General features: G+C 65.4%; 1 protein-coding gene across 50 annotated transcripts; it reads left to right on the forward strand.

Moving 5' to 3' along the window:
• The first annotated feature begins 1,582 nt into the window (after positions 1 to 1,582).
• EGFL7 (EGF like domain multiple 7) lies at positions 1,583 to 15,566 on the forward strand. 50 transcript variants are annotated; one of them, XM_070518365.1, is made up of 12 exons: positions 5,059 to 5,237; positions 5,931 to 6,073; positions 6,925 to 7,015; positions 7,106 to 7,452; positions 10,878 to 10,999; positions 11,231 to 11,347; positions 12,615 to 12,730; positions 12,960 to 13,055; positions 13,185 to 13,352; positions 14,108 to 14,172; positions 14,832 to 14,994; positions 15,197 to 15,566. In XM_070518365.1, exons 4-12 carry the CDS (start codon positions 7,315 to 7,317, stop codon positions 15,217 to 15,219), a joined length of 1,008 nt encoding a protein of 335 aa, XP_070374466.1. In that variant the 5' UTR covers positions 5,059 to 5,237; positions 5,931 to 6,073; positions 6,925 to 7,015; positions 7,106 to 7,314; the 3' UTR covers positions 15,220 to 15,566. The 50 variants fall into 50 exon arrangements, 47 of the variants coding, with proteins under 47 accessions (XP_070374483.1, XP_070374479.1, XP_070374489.1 ...); XM_070518366.1 differs by having other exon boundaries at positions 5,060 to 5,237; positions 7,203 to 7,452; XM_070518367.1 differs by having other exon boundaries at positions 5,060 to 5,237; positions 7,302 to 7,452.
• Positions 15,567 to 16,111: the final 545 nt, after the last annotated feature.

A 16,111-nucleotide genomic window follows, 5' to 3' on the forward strand; every position in this document is an offset into this window, starting at 1 on the left:
CTTCATCTCCCTACGTTAAAGAAATAACAATAGAGTGATACTACTGCAAAACCACCAGCGGCTCAAATGAAAAAACGGACAATAGCGAGTGCTGCCGAGGATGTGGGGTGGCCGGAGCGCTCTTGTGCTGCTGGTGGGGGGACTGGAGAATGGCTGAGTGGTCACCGGCTTCGTGCCTCTCCTGGGACCAGCGATTCCCCCGGAAAGTCCCAGGTGTAGGCCCTCAACAGAAACGCGTTCACAGGTGCACCTGCCACAAGGCCCCACGGAGAAGTTCACAGCATCCTGCTGGTAAGACGCGAAGCCAGCAACGGTGTGTGTGTAAGGCGTGGTCTGTTCTCCTGCAGAACATGGGACATCGAGAGGATGGACAAGCAACAGCCACAAATCACAACAGCGCAGACCAATCCCCCAGGCGTGCCCTGGAGCAGGAGAGGCCACCCACGGCGTGGGCACCCAGAGACGCTGGGGATCTAAACCTCAAAGCAGCAAAACCACACTGCGAGAGTCAGCGGCTCGGTCCCCAGGGTGGGTGACAGCTGGGCCCTCTCTATGGCTGGGGCACTGGTTACACGGGTGTGCTGGACGTGTGAACGTTCGAAGGGCTGCGTGCTCACGGCCATGCATATCTCTACAAAGTCAGGCTGCGATGCACGTTCAAGCCACCTCTGGGTGGGGGGCTGCACAGCCCCTCAGCGCCCTTCACACCCCTGCTAGGGGCTGGCTCTGTCCCGCAGGGGGCGGGCAGCGGTGTAGAGAGATGAGGGCCCACTTCGCTCCCGGGGGCTCGTGCTCAGGGTCGGGCCGGGAGTGTGGGATTGGACTCCATCCTGAGTGCTGTGGGGAGCCTTCACAAAGCTCCCCGAGAACCGGGCTGGGGGCAGGGATGCCCATCAGGCCAAGGAGGAGGCCGCCCAGGCAGGAGGCGTGGTGGCCTGGGTCAGGTTGTGGCAGTGGCAGGAGGGACGTGTTCTGGAGGCAGAGCCCGTGGAGATTGGCTGGGAACCAAGGATGGGGGAGAGGTTGTGGGTCCTGCCTCCGGCCTGAGCAGCAGTGGACGGGCAGCAGAAAGGTTGTCACACTGGTGCAGGTGGTCCCAGGCAAGGCCAGGGGGCAGTGAGAAGAGGCCAAGGGTCCCCTGAGGGATGCTGCTCAGGCACCCCGGGCTCCACGTCCAAGGCTTCCACCGGCCAACCCGGGACGAGCATCTTCCCCCATGAGCCTCAGGTGCATCATTCGAAAATGGAAATTCTCAGCTCAAGGGTGTTACGCAAGCACTGTGCATGTGGCCCAGCAGAGGAGACTTCTAGCAGACACGCGAGGCAGGATTCTGGGGGTGGTGACAGACGGAGGAGAGCTGAAGACCCCAGGCTGCCTGGACAGACCCCATTCTCCCCATGGAACCTCTTGTACCCCTTGGGACCTGGCCCAACTCGGGTGTCAAGAGCTCACCTGGCCCAGGGCACCTGTGCCTGGCCACCTTCCTTCCTGCCCCCACTGGGGACGGGTCACTAGGCCAGGCGCATCCCTTAATGAAGGTTCAGCTGCATCTGGCACGAAGCTGGGCCCGGCTGTGGCCGACAGAGCCATCCTGTCCCTGAGGCTGGCCGGCTGGCCGGCCGCTCGGGGGGATAAACAGGAAGCCCCATCTCTCCCCTGCTCTGCGCTCCGGTCTTTCCTTCCCGCGGCCGCTCACACGCCACGCCTGGTGCCCCTCGGCCTCACGCCGCCTGAGATGCCCGAGCTGGCCTCTGCTGCGGGCTTGGTCCACTCTCTCCTGGGGCCTCAGAGGCCAAGAGCTCGGCAGTGAGGGGTCCCAGGAGGACCCAGAGGCCCTGGCTGACCTCTGCCACTCCCCACCGCCTGACCAGCATGCTCTGGGAAGGTAAGGCGAGAACCCCTTTCCAATCAACTTCAGAATGTCCACAGCAGGCCGGGAGGCAGCTGCAACCATCTCGCCCCATTCACCGTGGGGCAGATGGGGAAACTGAGGCCCACTGTGGGTACAGCCTCCAGCAATGGAAGCAAAGCTGGGACTGGCTTCCCCATCGCAGCCTGGGCCTCCGCTATGGATGCCACACCCAAAGCTGGTGAGGCTCCAGGCCCAGGTCTCTGAGCCACCCAGGTGTGGACAGGGCCAACGTGCCCTCTGGGGACACAGGCCTGGGTCAGAGGCACCACCGATTCCTTCCAAAAATGATTCTCTGTGGGAGGGTGGTGTTTGGTGGTCCTGCACAGATGCCACTGGAGTGGGTAGAAGGGGCTTCCTTTGGTGGGGGCTGGTCCTGGTCTGCCCCGTGGTGAGCCCCTCCGGCCTGGAGCACAGAGTAAAATCCACTCACCGCAGCACCCTGGGGGGCCCATGGGGTGGGAAGCACCCCTCACCCCTCTCCAGGCCCCTAGGACCCTCCTGGAGTCTGAGAGGGCATCAGACAGCAGCCGTCTCTGTCCTCCACTCGTACCCAATCCTTGCCACCTGGGCAGCCTCTCCAGGTCCCTGACAGGCCCCACGTCAGGGCAGGACCCCAGCCCACCACCCACATCTGCGCCCAAGGCTCTGGGGACCTGAGAGTGGAGGCTGCAGTGGGGTTCCAGTTGGCTGGACAGGGTGAGGCTGGCGCCCTGGGGCCCTGACCAAGGCCCCCTTTCCTTGGATTGCTCTGGTCTCTGCCCAGGGAGGGGCTGGGGGCATGGCAGAGCTTGTCGGGAGGGGTCACAGAGCAGTGGGGGAGCCCCAGAACAAGTGGGCAGCAGGCAGGGCCAGGGCCCCACCCCGGCTGGCCCCCAGGAGCCAGCGCTAGAAGACTAATGTCTGGAGGACCCAGGATTCTGCTTTTTTTCCTCTCTGTGCCTGTAATTCCACTTTCTGATTCGCCACTGTGTTCTGGGGCATCTTTCCAGAAAGTTCCCTAATGCCTGTGCTTTAGAGGGAGTGGTGACCCGTTAACCCATTCACATATTTGGCTAATCAGCTATTCCCAGTCTCAGCCCGTCCCTTGGCAGGGGTAGGTCTGACAACTGGGGGCCTGCCCGGTTGAGAGGGGCATAAGGAGGAATTGGGGGGTTCATGGAGAAAAGAAAAGGAGAACAAGCGGGGGCTGCTCCTGTCCTGATCCATCATCGCAGCTCTGAGTTGCCTCACTGCTCACCTGGGCGAGTCTTCCCTCTCTGGGCCTCAGCTTCCCCATCTGTACACAAAAGGGGCTGGATCCAGCCAGCCCTGATGTTGGCTGGTTCTTCCGCCCAGGAGCATGGAGCAGACCCTGGGCTTGGGGTCTGAGTGATGTGGGCACAGGGGGCACCTCCTGGGATTGGGGGGCAAAGCCCAACTTGGCCCCTACATTCTGGTGTGTGCACTCAGCATACATTCTGGCATGTGCACTCAGCAAGCCCTGGCCCTTCTGGACAGATGGGCTGTCAGGAGGGAAAGTGAGGGGGTCGAGCAAGGCAAGGGGGTGCTGAGGGTGTGACCACCGTGGGCTGGTGGGGAAGAGATGGGGGATGGCGCCTCGCCTGCCAGCTTCAGCCTCAGGACAGGGGGCACCCCTGGAAAGAGGTCCCCTGGGCCCCTTCTGCTCAGACCAACAGCGCCTGAGTGCCAGGAGCTTCCTCACTGTCACAACAACCCTGATGGTTGGAACCTCTCTGTCCCCATGGAACAGAGGGGGAAACTGAGGCCCAGAGAAGAAAGCCCCTGGGCCCTGACCACGGCCCCGTGCCTGCGGCAGCCCCTTCCCCAGCCATGGGGGTTGGGAGGGGAAGGTGGTCCCTGCTGACTTTTGAGACCCGCCTACGAGCACAGGCAAGACTTCCCTTCTGCTCACAGCACTCCGGCCGGCTGGGAATTTCCCAGGCAGCTGGGCCTCCCTCCGGGTCGGGAAGTCCAGCTGTGGGGGGCGGAGGGAGGTAAGGGCCATCGGAGGTGCTCAAGGCCAGAGAGATGAGGGTGTTCCAGCTATGGGCCAGTGGGGGTGACTCCAGAGCGAGGTTCGTACCTGAGGACACCTGGGGTTTGGCGTGGCCCTGCTCATTCGGGAGCCCTCGGCCGTCCAGGTTCGTCCTCAGCAGCTGCCTGGCTCCCCATGTGTGCCCACCCACCCACCATCACAGCAACTGATGCTGGGTTTGCAGATCCACAGCACCATCTAAATGAGGAAACTGAGGGTCACACCTGGCGGCTGGGGCCTGGAACACCCGGCCAATCTGAGGAAGCATCCCCTTTGGCCACCTAAAGGCTCCTGCATTCCTCCATCCCCACCGCCCACACCCCTCAGCCTGCTGGAGGCCAAGGGAGGGAAGAGCGCCAGGGAAGATGCTCTGCACCCTGCAGAGAGTGGCCCTGTGATGTAAGCTGGGGGCTTTCGCCCCTGCTGGCACACCTCCAGGAGCAGGGGCTCGCTGCCCCATGGGGCAGCCCTTTCCAGGGGAGACAGCTCGGTTCCTAACGAAGATCATCTCCAGTCTGATGTCTGCCCCTCCCTGTCACCCCCCCACCACCACTCTGGGCCCCAGGGACCCAGAGAAAATGCTGTTCTGGGATTCCCCAGCCTGCCTTGCCCATCCCTGGGTCTCTTCTGGTGGCCCCCCTCTGCAAGGGACCCTCCAGCCTGTCAGGGCACAGACATCTGGGTGTGTACGTGCCCTGGGGGAGAGGCCAGGCTCACAGAGCAAACGGTCCCTTCTGTGCAGCTGCACTAAGGCGGCCTGTGGTCCCAGCAGCCTGGTGGACCCACGGTACCGGGACCCTGGGCCCGACCACCTCCTCCATCACACAGTGGGACGAGCCAGGTCCCATGGCCACCAGCCGGGCCCGAGCCTGGTCTCTGGCTGCTTCAGGGCTAGACTCTGAAGTCCTGGGGGACAGCCCCCCCACCCTGCCCACAGCTCAGCCAGGCCCCTCCCTCGATGGCCCCCCACCCGCCCCTCAGCCTCCTGTTTGTTCCCTGACAGATCTCCGTTATCAGCAGAGAACACACACAGGAAGTCCGGCCGGGAAGGGCCCATCCCAGTCCCGATTTACACGGGAGGGAGCATAAAAAGCCGCCCTTCCTCGCCCCGGGAGGAGCCTCCTTGCCCCGAGACGCTGTCCCGCACAGCCAAGCCAGAGGCTCCAGCGGACGGGCCAGCGGGCAGCTGCGGGAGGTGCCTGGGGGCGGCCAGCGAGGGGTAGGGTCCACCCCCGGCCTGAGGAGGCAGCGGTGGTGGCCATGGCCAAGCCCAGGCCTGGGCAGCATCAGGTATGGCAAGGGTGGCCTTGGAGGGGCAGGGAGCAGGCAGAGCCGGGTGAGTGCCCCTGGGCTCCCGCTGACTGCAGCTCCAGTAGCTGAGTACGGGCCTGTGCCAGCTCTGGCCTCTGCTCTGCAGCCACCATCTCATTTTCCTCCCTATTGGTACCAACCCCACTGCATGGAGGACACTCAGGTCCCCTAACCAAGGGCAGTCATTGGCAGTTGCCCAGTCTGGATGGAGTCTGGCCTGCCTGATGCCAACACTTACCCTGGGGCGGCCGGGCAGCTGCTGTGACCCCTGGAAGCGGGGAGCCAAACGCAGCTGGCATCTTCTCTTGCACCCCTCCTTCTCAGCCCGCCCTGCTTTCCTGGAGAAGCCCCTGGGGTCAACGGCAAAGTCGCTTGGCTCACTCCTCCTCTCTGAGGCCCGGGGGCCCAAGGGCATCCCCGAAGGGTGGGCAAGCACTCCCAAGGGGGTCAGGAAGGGGCCCCAGCGGGAGGAACCCCAAAGCTAAACTGCAGCCGGGATGAGCTGTGCACATTGGGGACTCTGAACATGGGACCTGGAGAAGCCCCCACCCCACCCTGGGCTGGCTTCGGGGTTGGGGGGTCCTCAGGCAGAGGGACCACTTGGAGCAGTGCGGTGTGGGCACTTGTTCGGCCACTTGGGACCCCAGGGGAGCCCCTGTTCTCCCTCTCCAGCCCCACCCAGAGCAGCCCAAGGCCCCACCCAAGGCTCCCAAGCCAGAATGGGGCACTCACCGGCCCTGGCCCCGCTGCTGTCTCAGGCCACACCAGCAGTCTGTCCGAGGAACGCGCGCCCATTTGTCTGATGGAAGGGGCAGGTGAGGCCTCCGTCCAAGCAAGCAGCAGAGGGAGGAGCAGCTGACCCAGTCCCCCAGGCTCCCCCTTTCTGCTCAGCCAAGAGAGGCCACAGGCACAGGCGGGTCACAGGGTCAAGTGACCGCAGCTTCAGGGACAGGCTAGGGGCAGAAGACAGGGTGGGGACGCTCTCCGTTCGAGTCCCCCAGGCTCGGCTCTTAATTCTTCACTGCCTGAGGCTGGGTGAGGGCTGCCCTGCTGGGGTATGGGAGGTGGCGAGACCCAAAGTCTCCCAGGGCAGGACCCCTTCACAATTACAGGATTCCAGCGGCAGCTGCCCCAGCCACCCTCAGACCATCTGCTAGGGGCGTCCAGGGCCCTCTGGTCCAGGGCAGTGGCTACTGGATGGCAGGAAGGGAGGCCTCATTCTGGGGGCTCCTGTCCAGGCACCTGGGACCCCTCCCTTCCTTCAGGTCCCAGGCACCAAAGTAGGCCCAAGCCAGATGCCCCACAGCTGCTAGCTCTGTCAGAAGGCCCTCCCCTTCCCCACGAATCTGCAGCCCCCCCTTGGCACCCGGGCTCTGAGGAGGGACCTTCAGCTGCACGCACAGCACCCTCTCCATCCCTGTCTCTGTCTCCATCTCTGGGGAGCCCAGGGCAGGAGGCAATGGTCCCATCTGACAGACAGGAAACCATGTCTGCCCCATGGCCGATCTGGGAGGCCCACTGGGCTTGGGCCATGGTGGGGGGAGGGTCTGCAGGCCAAGTGCAGGCTGAGGTCCCACAGTGGCATCAAGCCTGGCCCCTTCCCAGCACCTGGACTTGAGGGTGACCAAGGCCATGTGCTAACCCACACCACATCTCTGACCTGCAGGCCCCAGCTCAGCGGAGGCACGGGTGGCCCCCACTGCCCAGAAGAGCAGCTGCCACCAGGGTCCAGGGGATGACGGAGCCCCCTTCTCTAGGTGAGTCCCGCAGGAAGCCTGGGTGCCCTGGGCAGGAGCAGGGGCCCTGGCCACACCTGGGCAGCTTTACACACACGCACATGCACTCAGGTGACCAGGACCCTGGCTCGGGTTTGAGGGCAGAAACTGCCAAGGCATCAGGCCCAGCCCCTCACACACGGTGATGGCTGTAATAACTGCGGCACAGAAATGATCGAGACCTCCCTGGTGGCCTGCACCTGGTTCCCGCTGTGCCCACCGCTGTCTCCTGGTGGGCACTGCTGCTCCTGGGCACTCTGCCATGCAGGGTCAGGTGACAAATGCGGAAATGGAGCCCGGAGAGGAGAGAAGTGACCAGCCCAGAAGCCCCCAGTGGTGACCATGGGTTTGGGGCGACTCCCAGAGGCCTGAGGAGCACTCAGGGTGGCCCAGACTGTCCTGAAGGAAGGGGGAGCCAGGTGAGATCCTCGCAGGCCCCCTAACCTGGCACCCTGGTTGGGAGGGAGGCTTGGCGTCACACCTAGGACCCCGCCGGCTTTTCCACAGCCCACCCTGTGATCTCGTGGGAGTACGGGGTCTCGCGGCCTCAGGGCTCCTGATGTGTGTCCGACGCACGGCTGCAAGGCAGCGTTCAGTTTAGCCAGCCCCTCGTGCCTAGTGAGCCGGCCACGCGGTTGTGATGGCCATCCTCAGGGGCTGGGGCTCAACCTGGGGGCGTTCGAGAGCTAGCCACCCATGGCCAGTGTGGGCTTCCCCAACGCAGCCTCCGGGCACCTGGCGACGGTCTCAGTCCTGCGTCCCCTGCGGCCACGCGCCCTGCGGCCTCGGGAGGGGCGGCCGTGGCGTTCAGAAGCGGGTTGTGCGTCAGGAGCCCCGGGTTCTAGCTGACTCACGGCCGTGCCCCGGGGGAGCCGTCCGCCGCGGGGCCTCAGTTTCCCCATCTGCGCAATGGGGTCGGGGGGTCGGGGGTGGCTCGCAGCCCACCCCGGGGCGGGGGCGGGGCCGGGCCAGGTGGGGCGGGGCCGGGACCGGGGCGGCGGGCGGGGCCCGGGCCCCTCGGCGCGGTGGCGGCGGCGGCGGCGCGTGCGCGCCCCGGACCGGCGGTGAGTGCAGAGGGACCGGGCGCCGGGCCGGCGGCGCGGGGAACGCCGAGGGCTGGGGGCCGCCGAGGGCGGGGGGCCGCTCGCCATTGGGCGGGGGGTGGGGAGGTCGGGGCTCGCCGCGCGCGGAGCTGGGGGGCGACGCAGAACAACCGCGGGGAGCCGAGAGGTGAGCGGGCCGGGGGCGCGGGCACTGCTGCGCGGGGCCCCGACCCCCCAGCCCGTGCCCGGGATCCGCCGGCTGGGTCCGGAGAATGGGCCCAGCGGCCTTGGGAAAGGACGCCCCCTGCTGGTGACGGATGACCTGGGCCGGGCCGCGCGGGGGTCGGGGTGGGGGGTGCCACAGCCCCTCACCCCCTCATCCGGGCTCTTCGGATCCTCCAGGGCCTGACTTAGGGCCCCGGACCCGGCAGCCCAGTCCAACCAGGCCGTCTGCTGGGGGGGTGTCATACTCCACCCTCACTCCCACCCCCCACGGAGCCTGCCGTGCAGGGGGAAGAGGAGGCGTGGGGTGGGCGGTGGGGAAGGCGCATCCCCAGTGAGTCACTTTTGTCGTCTCAATCCGCCTCCGCTCCCCGTGGGTCTTAACGTCCAGAGCACCCCTCCGGGTGGAGGGGGGACCCAGGGTCATGGCCCCGCGATGGAGTCAGGCCCCTCCCTCTGCGGTCCCAACCTCTCCGGGGGCTGGCTCCGGGGATGCAGCGCGGGGCAGGTGGGAGGGACGGTGGTGAGCAGGGTTCATGCTGACCGCCCAGGGCTCATGAGGGGACGGGACGTTATTGCTTATCAACCTGGAGGCAACATGGTCACCCCTACCCTGGCTCCCTGGCCTGGGCAGGGCTGTCACACCAAAGGGAAATGAAATTCTGCCAGACAAGCACAGGCTGGGCAGCGCCATCGGCTTCCTCCGGCCTAGGGGAAAAGCATGACTTTCAAAAATCGAGTGTCTCCTTTTTAAAGCAGATTCCCTTTCTAAATGGCTCTCAGTAAGTAGGGGAGGTGCTGGGATGGGTATTTGTGGCATGGCAGCCACGTCTGCAGGATGGTTCTATGGAACCCTGACATGCCCCTGCCAGCCCAGCCAGCCCAGCCAGCCAGCCAGCCAGCCAGCCCAGCTCTGCACTCCCCAGGGCCACCATCCCCACCATTTCAATTCGTGCCTGGACTGCCAGGTCACACCACAACAGTGTGCTCCCCCAGGGTCCAGCCCCAAAGTTCATCTTCCCAAGCTAGCTGTGACTAGCAGGGCATCCCCCTGTCCAGAAACAGCTGAGAAACACCCCTACTTTCCCCAGACTAAGTCCCAACACCTCAGCCGCCCCCTGCAGCCTCTGCCTGCTCAGCTGCCCCCCGCCCGCCCCTTTGTGCCCCCAACGGAGGACAGGAGGTGCAGGAAAGACCCTCTTCCAGCCCTTTCCCGCCCTCCCCAGGGCTGTGTGGTGCAGTGGCAGGAGCATGGACTGAAGTCCCAGCCAAGTGGCCCTGTGCACCGGGCACGGCATCACTGCCCTTGGGCTTGGGCTTGGGCTTGGCTGGCATCGGGGGCTCAGTAACTGCTTCCGGTGCTCACTGTTTATGGGACTGACTGTCAGGGCTGGAGGAGGGGCCTCCGAGGCCCTAGAGGTGTCTTTGAGGAAACTGAGTTCCTGAGAAGGGAGCGAACTTATCCTGACTCCGTCCCCTCCCCCAGTTCAGCTTCTTCCTGCGCCCTTTCCTGCTGGGGACCTTGCAGGACTGGGGGAACCCAGCCCCTTGGGGGCCTCAAGTGGGGCACCCAGAGCCTGAGGGCAAGGAGCTCCCCAGCTCCCCAGATCCTGTCTGTACATATGGACAGCAGCTCCCCCCGTAGACTGTACAGGCCCCCACCCCCCATCCCCTCGGCATGTTGCAGACCATTAATTCTGGGCTGGGGTTTCTCACATTCCTGGGAATCTTCTCTTGGCCTCCCTGGCTCCCATCACAGCCAGGAGAGGGATGGCAATTGGCTCCACTGGCATGTGGGGGGCTGCTCTGGTTCCCCTGCCAGGTGGGTGCCCAGTGGGGCTGCTGTCCTGGGAGCCCTGGAGGCTGTCTGCATGGTATTCCAGACTGGTTCGGTCCCCAGTGTTGGAGTGACCCCCTCCGAAATGCAGGCCCTGCTCTACTCTGAGCAGGACCGTAATGGCTCGTGCATGCCCAGTGCCCACATCCCTGATGGGCTCCAGTGCCGCCCCCACGGCTGGCTACCCATTTGGTATTTGAGAACACTGAAGGCAAGAAGGGCCAAGCCAGCTGGGCTGGGCTCCAGTTCTGCCCACTAACACCCCATTTGTGAACTGAGATTGGGGTACCAGCGCACCCCTGCCCTGCCGTGACAAGGAGAGCACTAAACCCAGCCAGCAGAGGGAGAATGGGTCCAGGTGCTCGCCCTGGGCCCCCACCTTCTCAAGTGAGCTTTCCTGAGCTGCAGATGCCTTCAGGGTTCACCCAGACCAAGCGCAGCAGGGCGTAGACGCCTCTCGCCCCAAGCAAGGGGGCTGGCTTTGTTCTCCCCCCCTGTGGTCCCTGGGCCGGCTGTTTGTAGCTGGCGAGGGGCCGACCTCACGTGTCGAGGCGGGCTGGAGGAGGGGAGAGCTGGCATCCGCCGTGGGGGCTCTCCAGCTGGTGGGAGGCTGTGGAGGGAGGTCCTGGCAAAGTGGTTGAGCTGGGTGGGTGTCACGGAGCCAAAGGGACCATCTCCACCAGGGTATGGGCTCAAGGGGGGATCTGTGGAGGGACTTATGGGGTCATGCCTTGTACTCCAGGGCACCCTGAGGAGAAGGCCGTCCCACCTGGAGACACAGGCCATGTGGGGCTCCCGGGAGCTGCTTCTGGTGTGGTTCCTGGTGCTGGCAGTGGGCGGCACCCAGCATATCTACCGGCCTGGGTGAGCCTGGCAGGGCGGGTGGGTGGCCAGGAGCCCTCAGCCCCTCCCCGGGGCAGCCCTCAATACTTGGGGGAGCTGTGGCTCTTTTCTTGTGGCTCTTGCTAAGGGTCCTTCCTATGGTGACACTGGCAAGCCCCCTCCCCAGGTTCTTGGCCCCCTTGGGTCCTGGGGCTGGAAGGGTCCCAGCTTGGGGAGGCCCTGCTGACTCTCTGGCCACCCTCACCTCCGCAGCCGCAGGGTGTGTGCCATCGGGGTTCCCAGGGACCCCGTGTCCGAGTCCTTCGTGCAACGCGTGTACCAGCCCTTTCTCACCACCTGCGACGGGCACCGAGCCTGCAGCACATACCGGTGAGCCCCCACCGCCGTAGGGCCTCCGTCTGCTGCACATGAACCCGGGAGGGTGGTTCACCCCGAGACGGGAAGCCGAGCGCAGGGGTGCGGGGACTCCCGGCACTGTGTCCAGGGCGTTGCAGAGAGTGACGCCCGTTTTAACTCGGGCAGTCCTGTCTCAGGATGTTAGCTAGTCCACTCAGCCCTTGGTCCCCACCCCGCTCCCTCCCAGGGCATCCAGTGTGCCTGCTCCCCACCTGCATCTGTGAGGGATCGCCCATCCTGTCTGCTCCCCTCCACTTTTGGGGCGCTCGCCCCCACCATTGCTGGCTGTGAGTTCTAGGCCACTTGAGATGAGGCCTGCCTCCCCGAAACCTGCCTCCGTCATCCCGGTCCCGCCCTCGGGGCTCCAGTGGGCACTGCTCTCCCCACGATAGCCCCTGACGGTCATAGATGGAGACACCCCCCCCACCCCCCAGGACTCAGCCGTGGGAATGTGGCTTCAAAAGATTTTATTTTCTGTACAGTTCTGGAAGCCGTCCCTGCTGGGACACCCCCCACCTGCCGCTGAGAAAGTGGGGGCAGGGGGACAGTGCAGGTGGGGCCCAGGCTGGGAAGGGCCGTTGTTCCTGTGCTCGGGCAGCTCAGCCTGGGGTGGGCACCGCATTTCACTGAGCGATGGAGGGCGGCCGAGGAGGGGCTGCTGAGGCCCCGGTCTGAGCCCTGTCCGCCTGCTCAGAGAGGGCGCACGAGGCCAGGTTTTGGACACTTCGGTGGCTCCAGGATGGTGGTCTGAGCAGCGCTGGTCCAGGGGCCACCTCGGCATCCAGGGCCCAGCACCCCGGGAGGGCACGGTGGGGTGAAGGATGGGGAGATCAGCCCGGTTCTGCAGATGACCCGCTGGGGGACCCCTTGCCCCTGGAGCGGGAGGCTCAACCAGGGTGGCAGGGCTGAGGGCCACTTCTGCTCCGTGCCGGGCACAGCCGGGGTTTCCCACCAAGCCTCGGGGTCCTGCTCAACACCGCAGCACTGGGCAGGGGGCTGGCTTGTGTGGTGACCCCGAGGTGCTGTCCCTGGGGTGACATTGTCCACTCTGGGGGTGCTGGCTCCTCGAGGTTTCTGGAGGACATGGGGACCAAGCCAGCCCTGGAGGTGGGCAGATGGGGAGGCAGGGGGTGCCTCACTTGGCGTGTCTGGGGAAAGGCTGGCCTGGGCTCAGGAAGCACCCAGTGAGGCCACCCCGTGGGGGTCGGGACTTTCTAAGCTGTCCCCCACCCACCCCCAGGACCATCTATAGGACCGCCTACCGCCGCAGTCCTGGGCCGGCCCCCGCCAGGCCTCGCTACGCCTGCTGCCCCGGCTGGAAGAGGACCAGTGGGCTCCCCGGGGCCTGCGGAGTAGGTGAGGGCTGTGGGGCCGCCCGGGGGCCCAGAGCACTGGTGTTCCTTCAGATACCGGCCCAGTTAGGCAGCAGTCCATCCCGTGCTCAGACGCCGGCAGAGCGCCTGCGGCTCTTCTCTCAAAACCTGAGTGGAGCCTCTCCTGGCTGCACGGCACTCCTTCCCAGCTGCCACCCCTGCAGGGCCCTGGGGACCCTCCTGAGTTGGTGACAGGTCTCCCCCACCCACAGCAGTATGCCAGCCTCCATGCCAGAACGGAGGGGTCTGTGTCCAGCCAGGCCGCTGCCACTGCCCTGCAGGATGGCGGGGCGACACCTGCCAGACAGGTGAGGCGGGGTCCCCCTCCCAGAGGGGGAGGGTCCTTTGGGCACCTCCCTGCATGGGCCTCTAATGGGTGGGCCTGGAGGGGGCTCGCTGTGTGCACCGCCCCCTGCCTGACACCCCTCTTCCTGCAGACGTGGATGAATGCAGTGCTGGACAGGGCGGCTGTCCCCAGCGCTGTGTCAACACCGCAGGGAGTTATTGGTGCCAGTGTTGGGAGGGGCACAGCCCCTCTGCGGATGGGGCAATCTGCCTGCCCAAGAGAGGGACCGCCAGGGTCCCCCACCCGCACCCCACAACAGGTAGACTCCTGCTTCCCCCACCTTTTGCTGCTGCGCTGGGGGGGATGGGCTGGGAGGGCTGGGCATCACCCCATGGCTCAGTGCTCTGTGTGGCAGGGGCACCAGAGGGAACCAGCCCCGGGCTGCAGGCCAGCTCTCTCACCTGGGCACAAGCGGGTTCTTTCCCAGAAGACGGGCAGGGGCTAGTTTCTCATGGGCACTGTGGGGGGATCGCTGGGGACACCTCATCTCAGCCAACAGACTGGAAGACGGTCCCCTCCGGGGTCCCATCCGGGTCCCGCCCCGGCAGCCTGGAGACGCCGCACCTCCGCTGGCGACGGGACATTATTACTTTTGGTACGCGCTGTGACACTTCAAACTCGTACCGTGAGTAATAATGCGCCGTCGGCAGCCTGGCACCAAGAGCGGCTCGGACCCTGGCTCAGACCACTCTCCATGCGGTGGGAACCCCGGCACCCAGGGGCAGGTGGAGGTGGGGCTCTGTCCGCCCAGAGCCATGTCCCAGGGTGCGCTGAGATGACAGGGCTGCCTCCCAGACCTCTGGGCCGGCCTTGGTGGACAGCTGGGGCCCAGAATGGGGGGAGGGGGCTCGCCATGACAGTCCAGTCCACAACAGCTGGGGTTTGAACCCCAGTTGCCAGGTTGTGCCCCACATCTGGAGCAGAGGCTGGGAGGCCCCCATGTCGGGAGAAGAGGCTAGCCTAGATGTGGGGTGAGGAGCGGGCCTCCCTGATGTGGCACCTGGATGTCCCCAGGAGTGGACAGTGAGGTGAAGGAGGAGGTGCAGAGGCTTCGGTCAAGGGTGGACGTGCTGGAGCAGGTGAGGCTTTCAGCTGGGCACCCGGGGCCTGGGCTAGCCCTTCCCCACAGTGGAGGCCCATACCCTCCCTTGTCTCCTGCGGCATGGGTTGACCCTTAGGTGGTTGTAGGGTGCAGTGGCGGTACCCTGGGCAGAAGCTTCCTTAATACTGACAGCCCAGGGATCCTGGGCCTGAGCTCCATGCCAGGCGGGGGCAGTGAGATGATGACTGGGACCCCCAGGACAGGAGGGGCTGAACTTGGCCCCACCCCCTCAGGCTGCACAGAGAGCCTAAACCCATACCCAGCCCAGCCCCGACCTTTGTCCTTGTGGGGACAGAGTGCTCCTGTGGCTTTTCCATGGGGCCGCTGGCCTGGCGAGCCCTCGGAAGCTCCAGTTCACCCCTCCTAGCTCCTCTCACCCGGGACCCCAGGCCTCGCCGACCGTCGGCCAGGTTGGCCTGCGTGACGTCCATCTGTGCCCACCCACCTCTGGCTCTCCTGGTGCGGCAGCTCCCTCTGGTGGTCGTCCTGGGCTGCGCAGCTAGAGCCGGGTCTGGGGGTCAGCAGAGCCCTCACTGGCCACGGTGGTTTTCCTTAAAGCCTTGGGGAGCCAAGGGTGAGGGGCTGGCCCGGGGCCGCACAGGCCCTTCCCACCCAGGCCCTCTGCCTGCCCCGCAGAAGCTGCAGCTGGTGCTGGCCCCACTGCACAGCCTGGCCTCGCGGGCCCTGGAGCATGGGCTCCCGGACCCCGGCAGCCTCCTGGCCCACTCCTTCCAGCAGCTGGACCGCATCGACTCCCTGAGCGAGCAGATCTCCTTCCTGGAAGAGCAGCTGGGGTCTTGTGAGTGCTGCGGACCCCATGCCCGCCTCCCCACCCACAGAGCTGCCCCAGTTGCCTGAGACGCCTGGGGCAGGGGCCAGTGGGTGCCCAGAGAGGGCGGAGGGTGGGCGGGGCAGCCACAGGCTGAGGGGGCAGATCTGGCTGGGCCGAAAGGGAGTGGGGGAGCAGTGACCTCTGACCTCAGCACCCCATTCACCCATAGGTTCCTGCAAGAAGGAGCTGTGACAGGCCGGACCAAGGCCCTGGAGCCCATGGATTGTCTCCTCACCCCACCCTCCCCACTGTACTGGGCATGGCCGGTGGGGCACTGCAAGCCAAGACAGGAGAGGGGCCCCACCCTCTTTAACCAGGAGGCACCCAGGGCCGGGTGGGGCGAGGGGTCCTCCTCTGTGTGAATCCAGCCCCAGCCCGGCCAGCACCCCGGTCTGTGAGCACAGCCCAGCCCAGCCAGACCCCTGCACCCCCGCTGGCTCTCGGAGCCTGGTGGGCCCATGGCTGAGGGAAGGTACGCTCACTGGGCAGTCGGGGGGGACCACCCCGGATCTTTATCAGAATAAAATGAGACTTGAGGAGGTGCTGTGTCCATGGGTGGATCGTGGTGGGTATTGCGAAGCTCACAGGGGCCTCCCACAGGCCCACCGCCACGTGCTGGCTGGTGGGAGGGCAGGGAGGGGGCCTCTAGCCACACTGGGCCCTCCTAGGTGGGGTCTTCGTCCCCCCTTTCCAGAAGAGCCAGGAGCAGGTGGATTCTGTGAAGGTGACCCAGGCCTCAGAGACAGCTTCCTCCTGATGACAAGTTGGCGCCACCCCCGGCCAGTAGCCAAAGAACAAATCCCCCGCCTCCTTCCCCAGTGCCCGCCAGACCCCGGGCATGGCTGCCACCCTCAATTAGGTGGACATCTTCATCAACTGACAAAAGTATTATAGGATGACGGTGGGCTGAGCCCCTGGGAGGGAACACTGCGGGGAGGGGGCTGGGGGCCTCCACACTGTGCCCCTGCACAGGAGGAGGCGAGGGCAGTCTCAAAGACCTCCACGCTGCCCAGGCTGTGCCACCCTCACCGCCCTGTGACCCAGGAAGGAAGCCCGAGGCAGCGCTGCCCACCCTGAGTGACCA

The sequence above is a fragment of the Equus asinus genome, chromosome 10, assembly GCF_041296235.1.
Source record: "Equus asinus isolate D_3611 breed Donkey chromosome 10, EquAss-T2T_v2, whole genome shotgun sequence".
NCBI lineage: Eukaryota > Metazoa > Chordata > Mammalia > Perissodactyla > Equidae > Equus > Equus asinus.

Coding starts and splice junctions, on each gene's coding strand:
- EGFL7 (XM_044778419.2), top strand. CDS start 7,315: ATGCGGAAATGGAGCCCGGAGAGGAGAGAAGTGACCAGCCCAGAAGCC. Junction 13,056..13,184: donor GGGCGACACCTGCCAGACAG/GTGAGGCGGGGT, acceptor CTCTTCCTGCAG/ACGTGGATGAATGCAGTGCT. Junction 13,353..14,831: donor CCACCCGCACCCCACAACAG/GTAGACTCCTGC, acceptor CCTGCCCCGCAG/AAGCTGCAGCTGGTGCTGGC.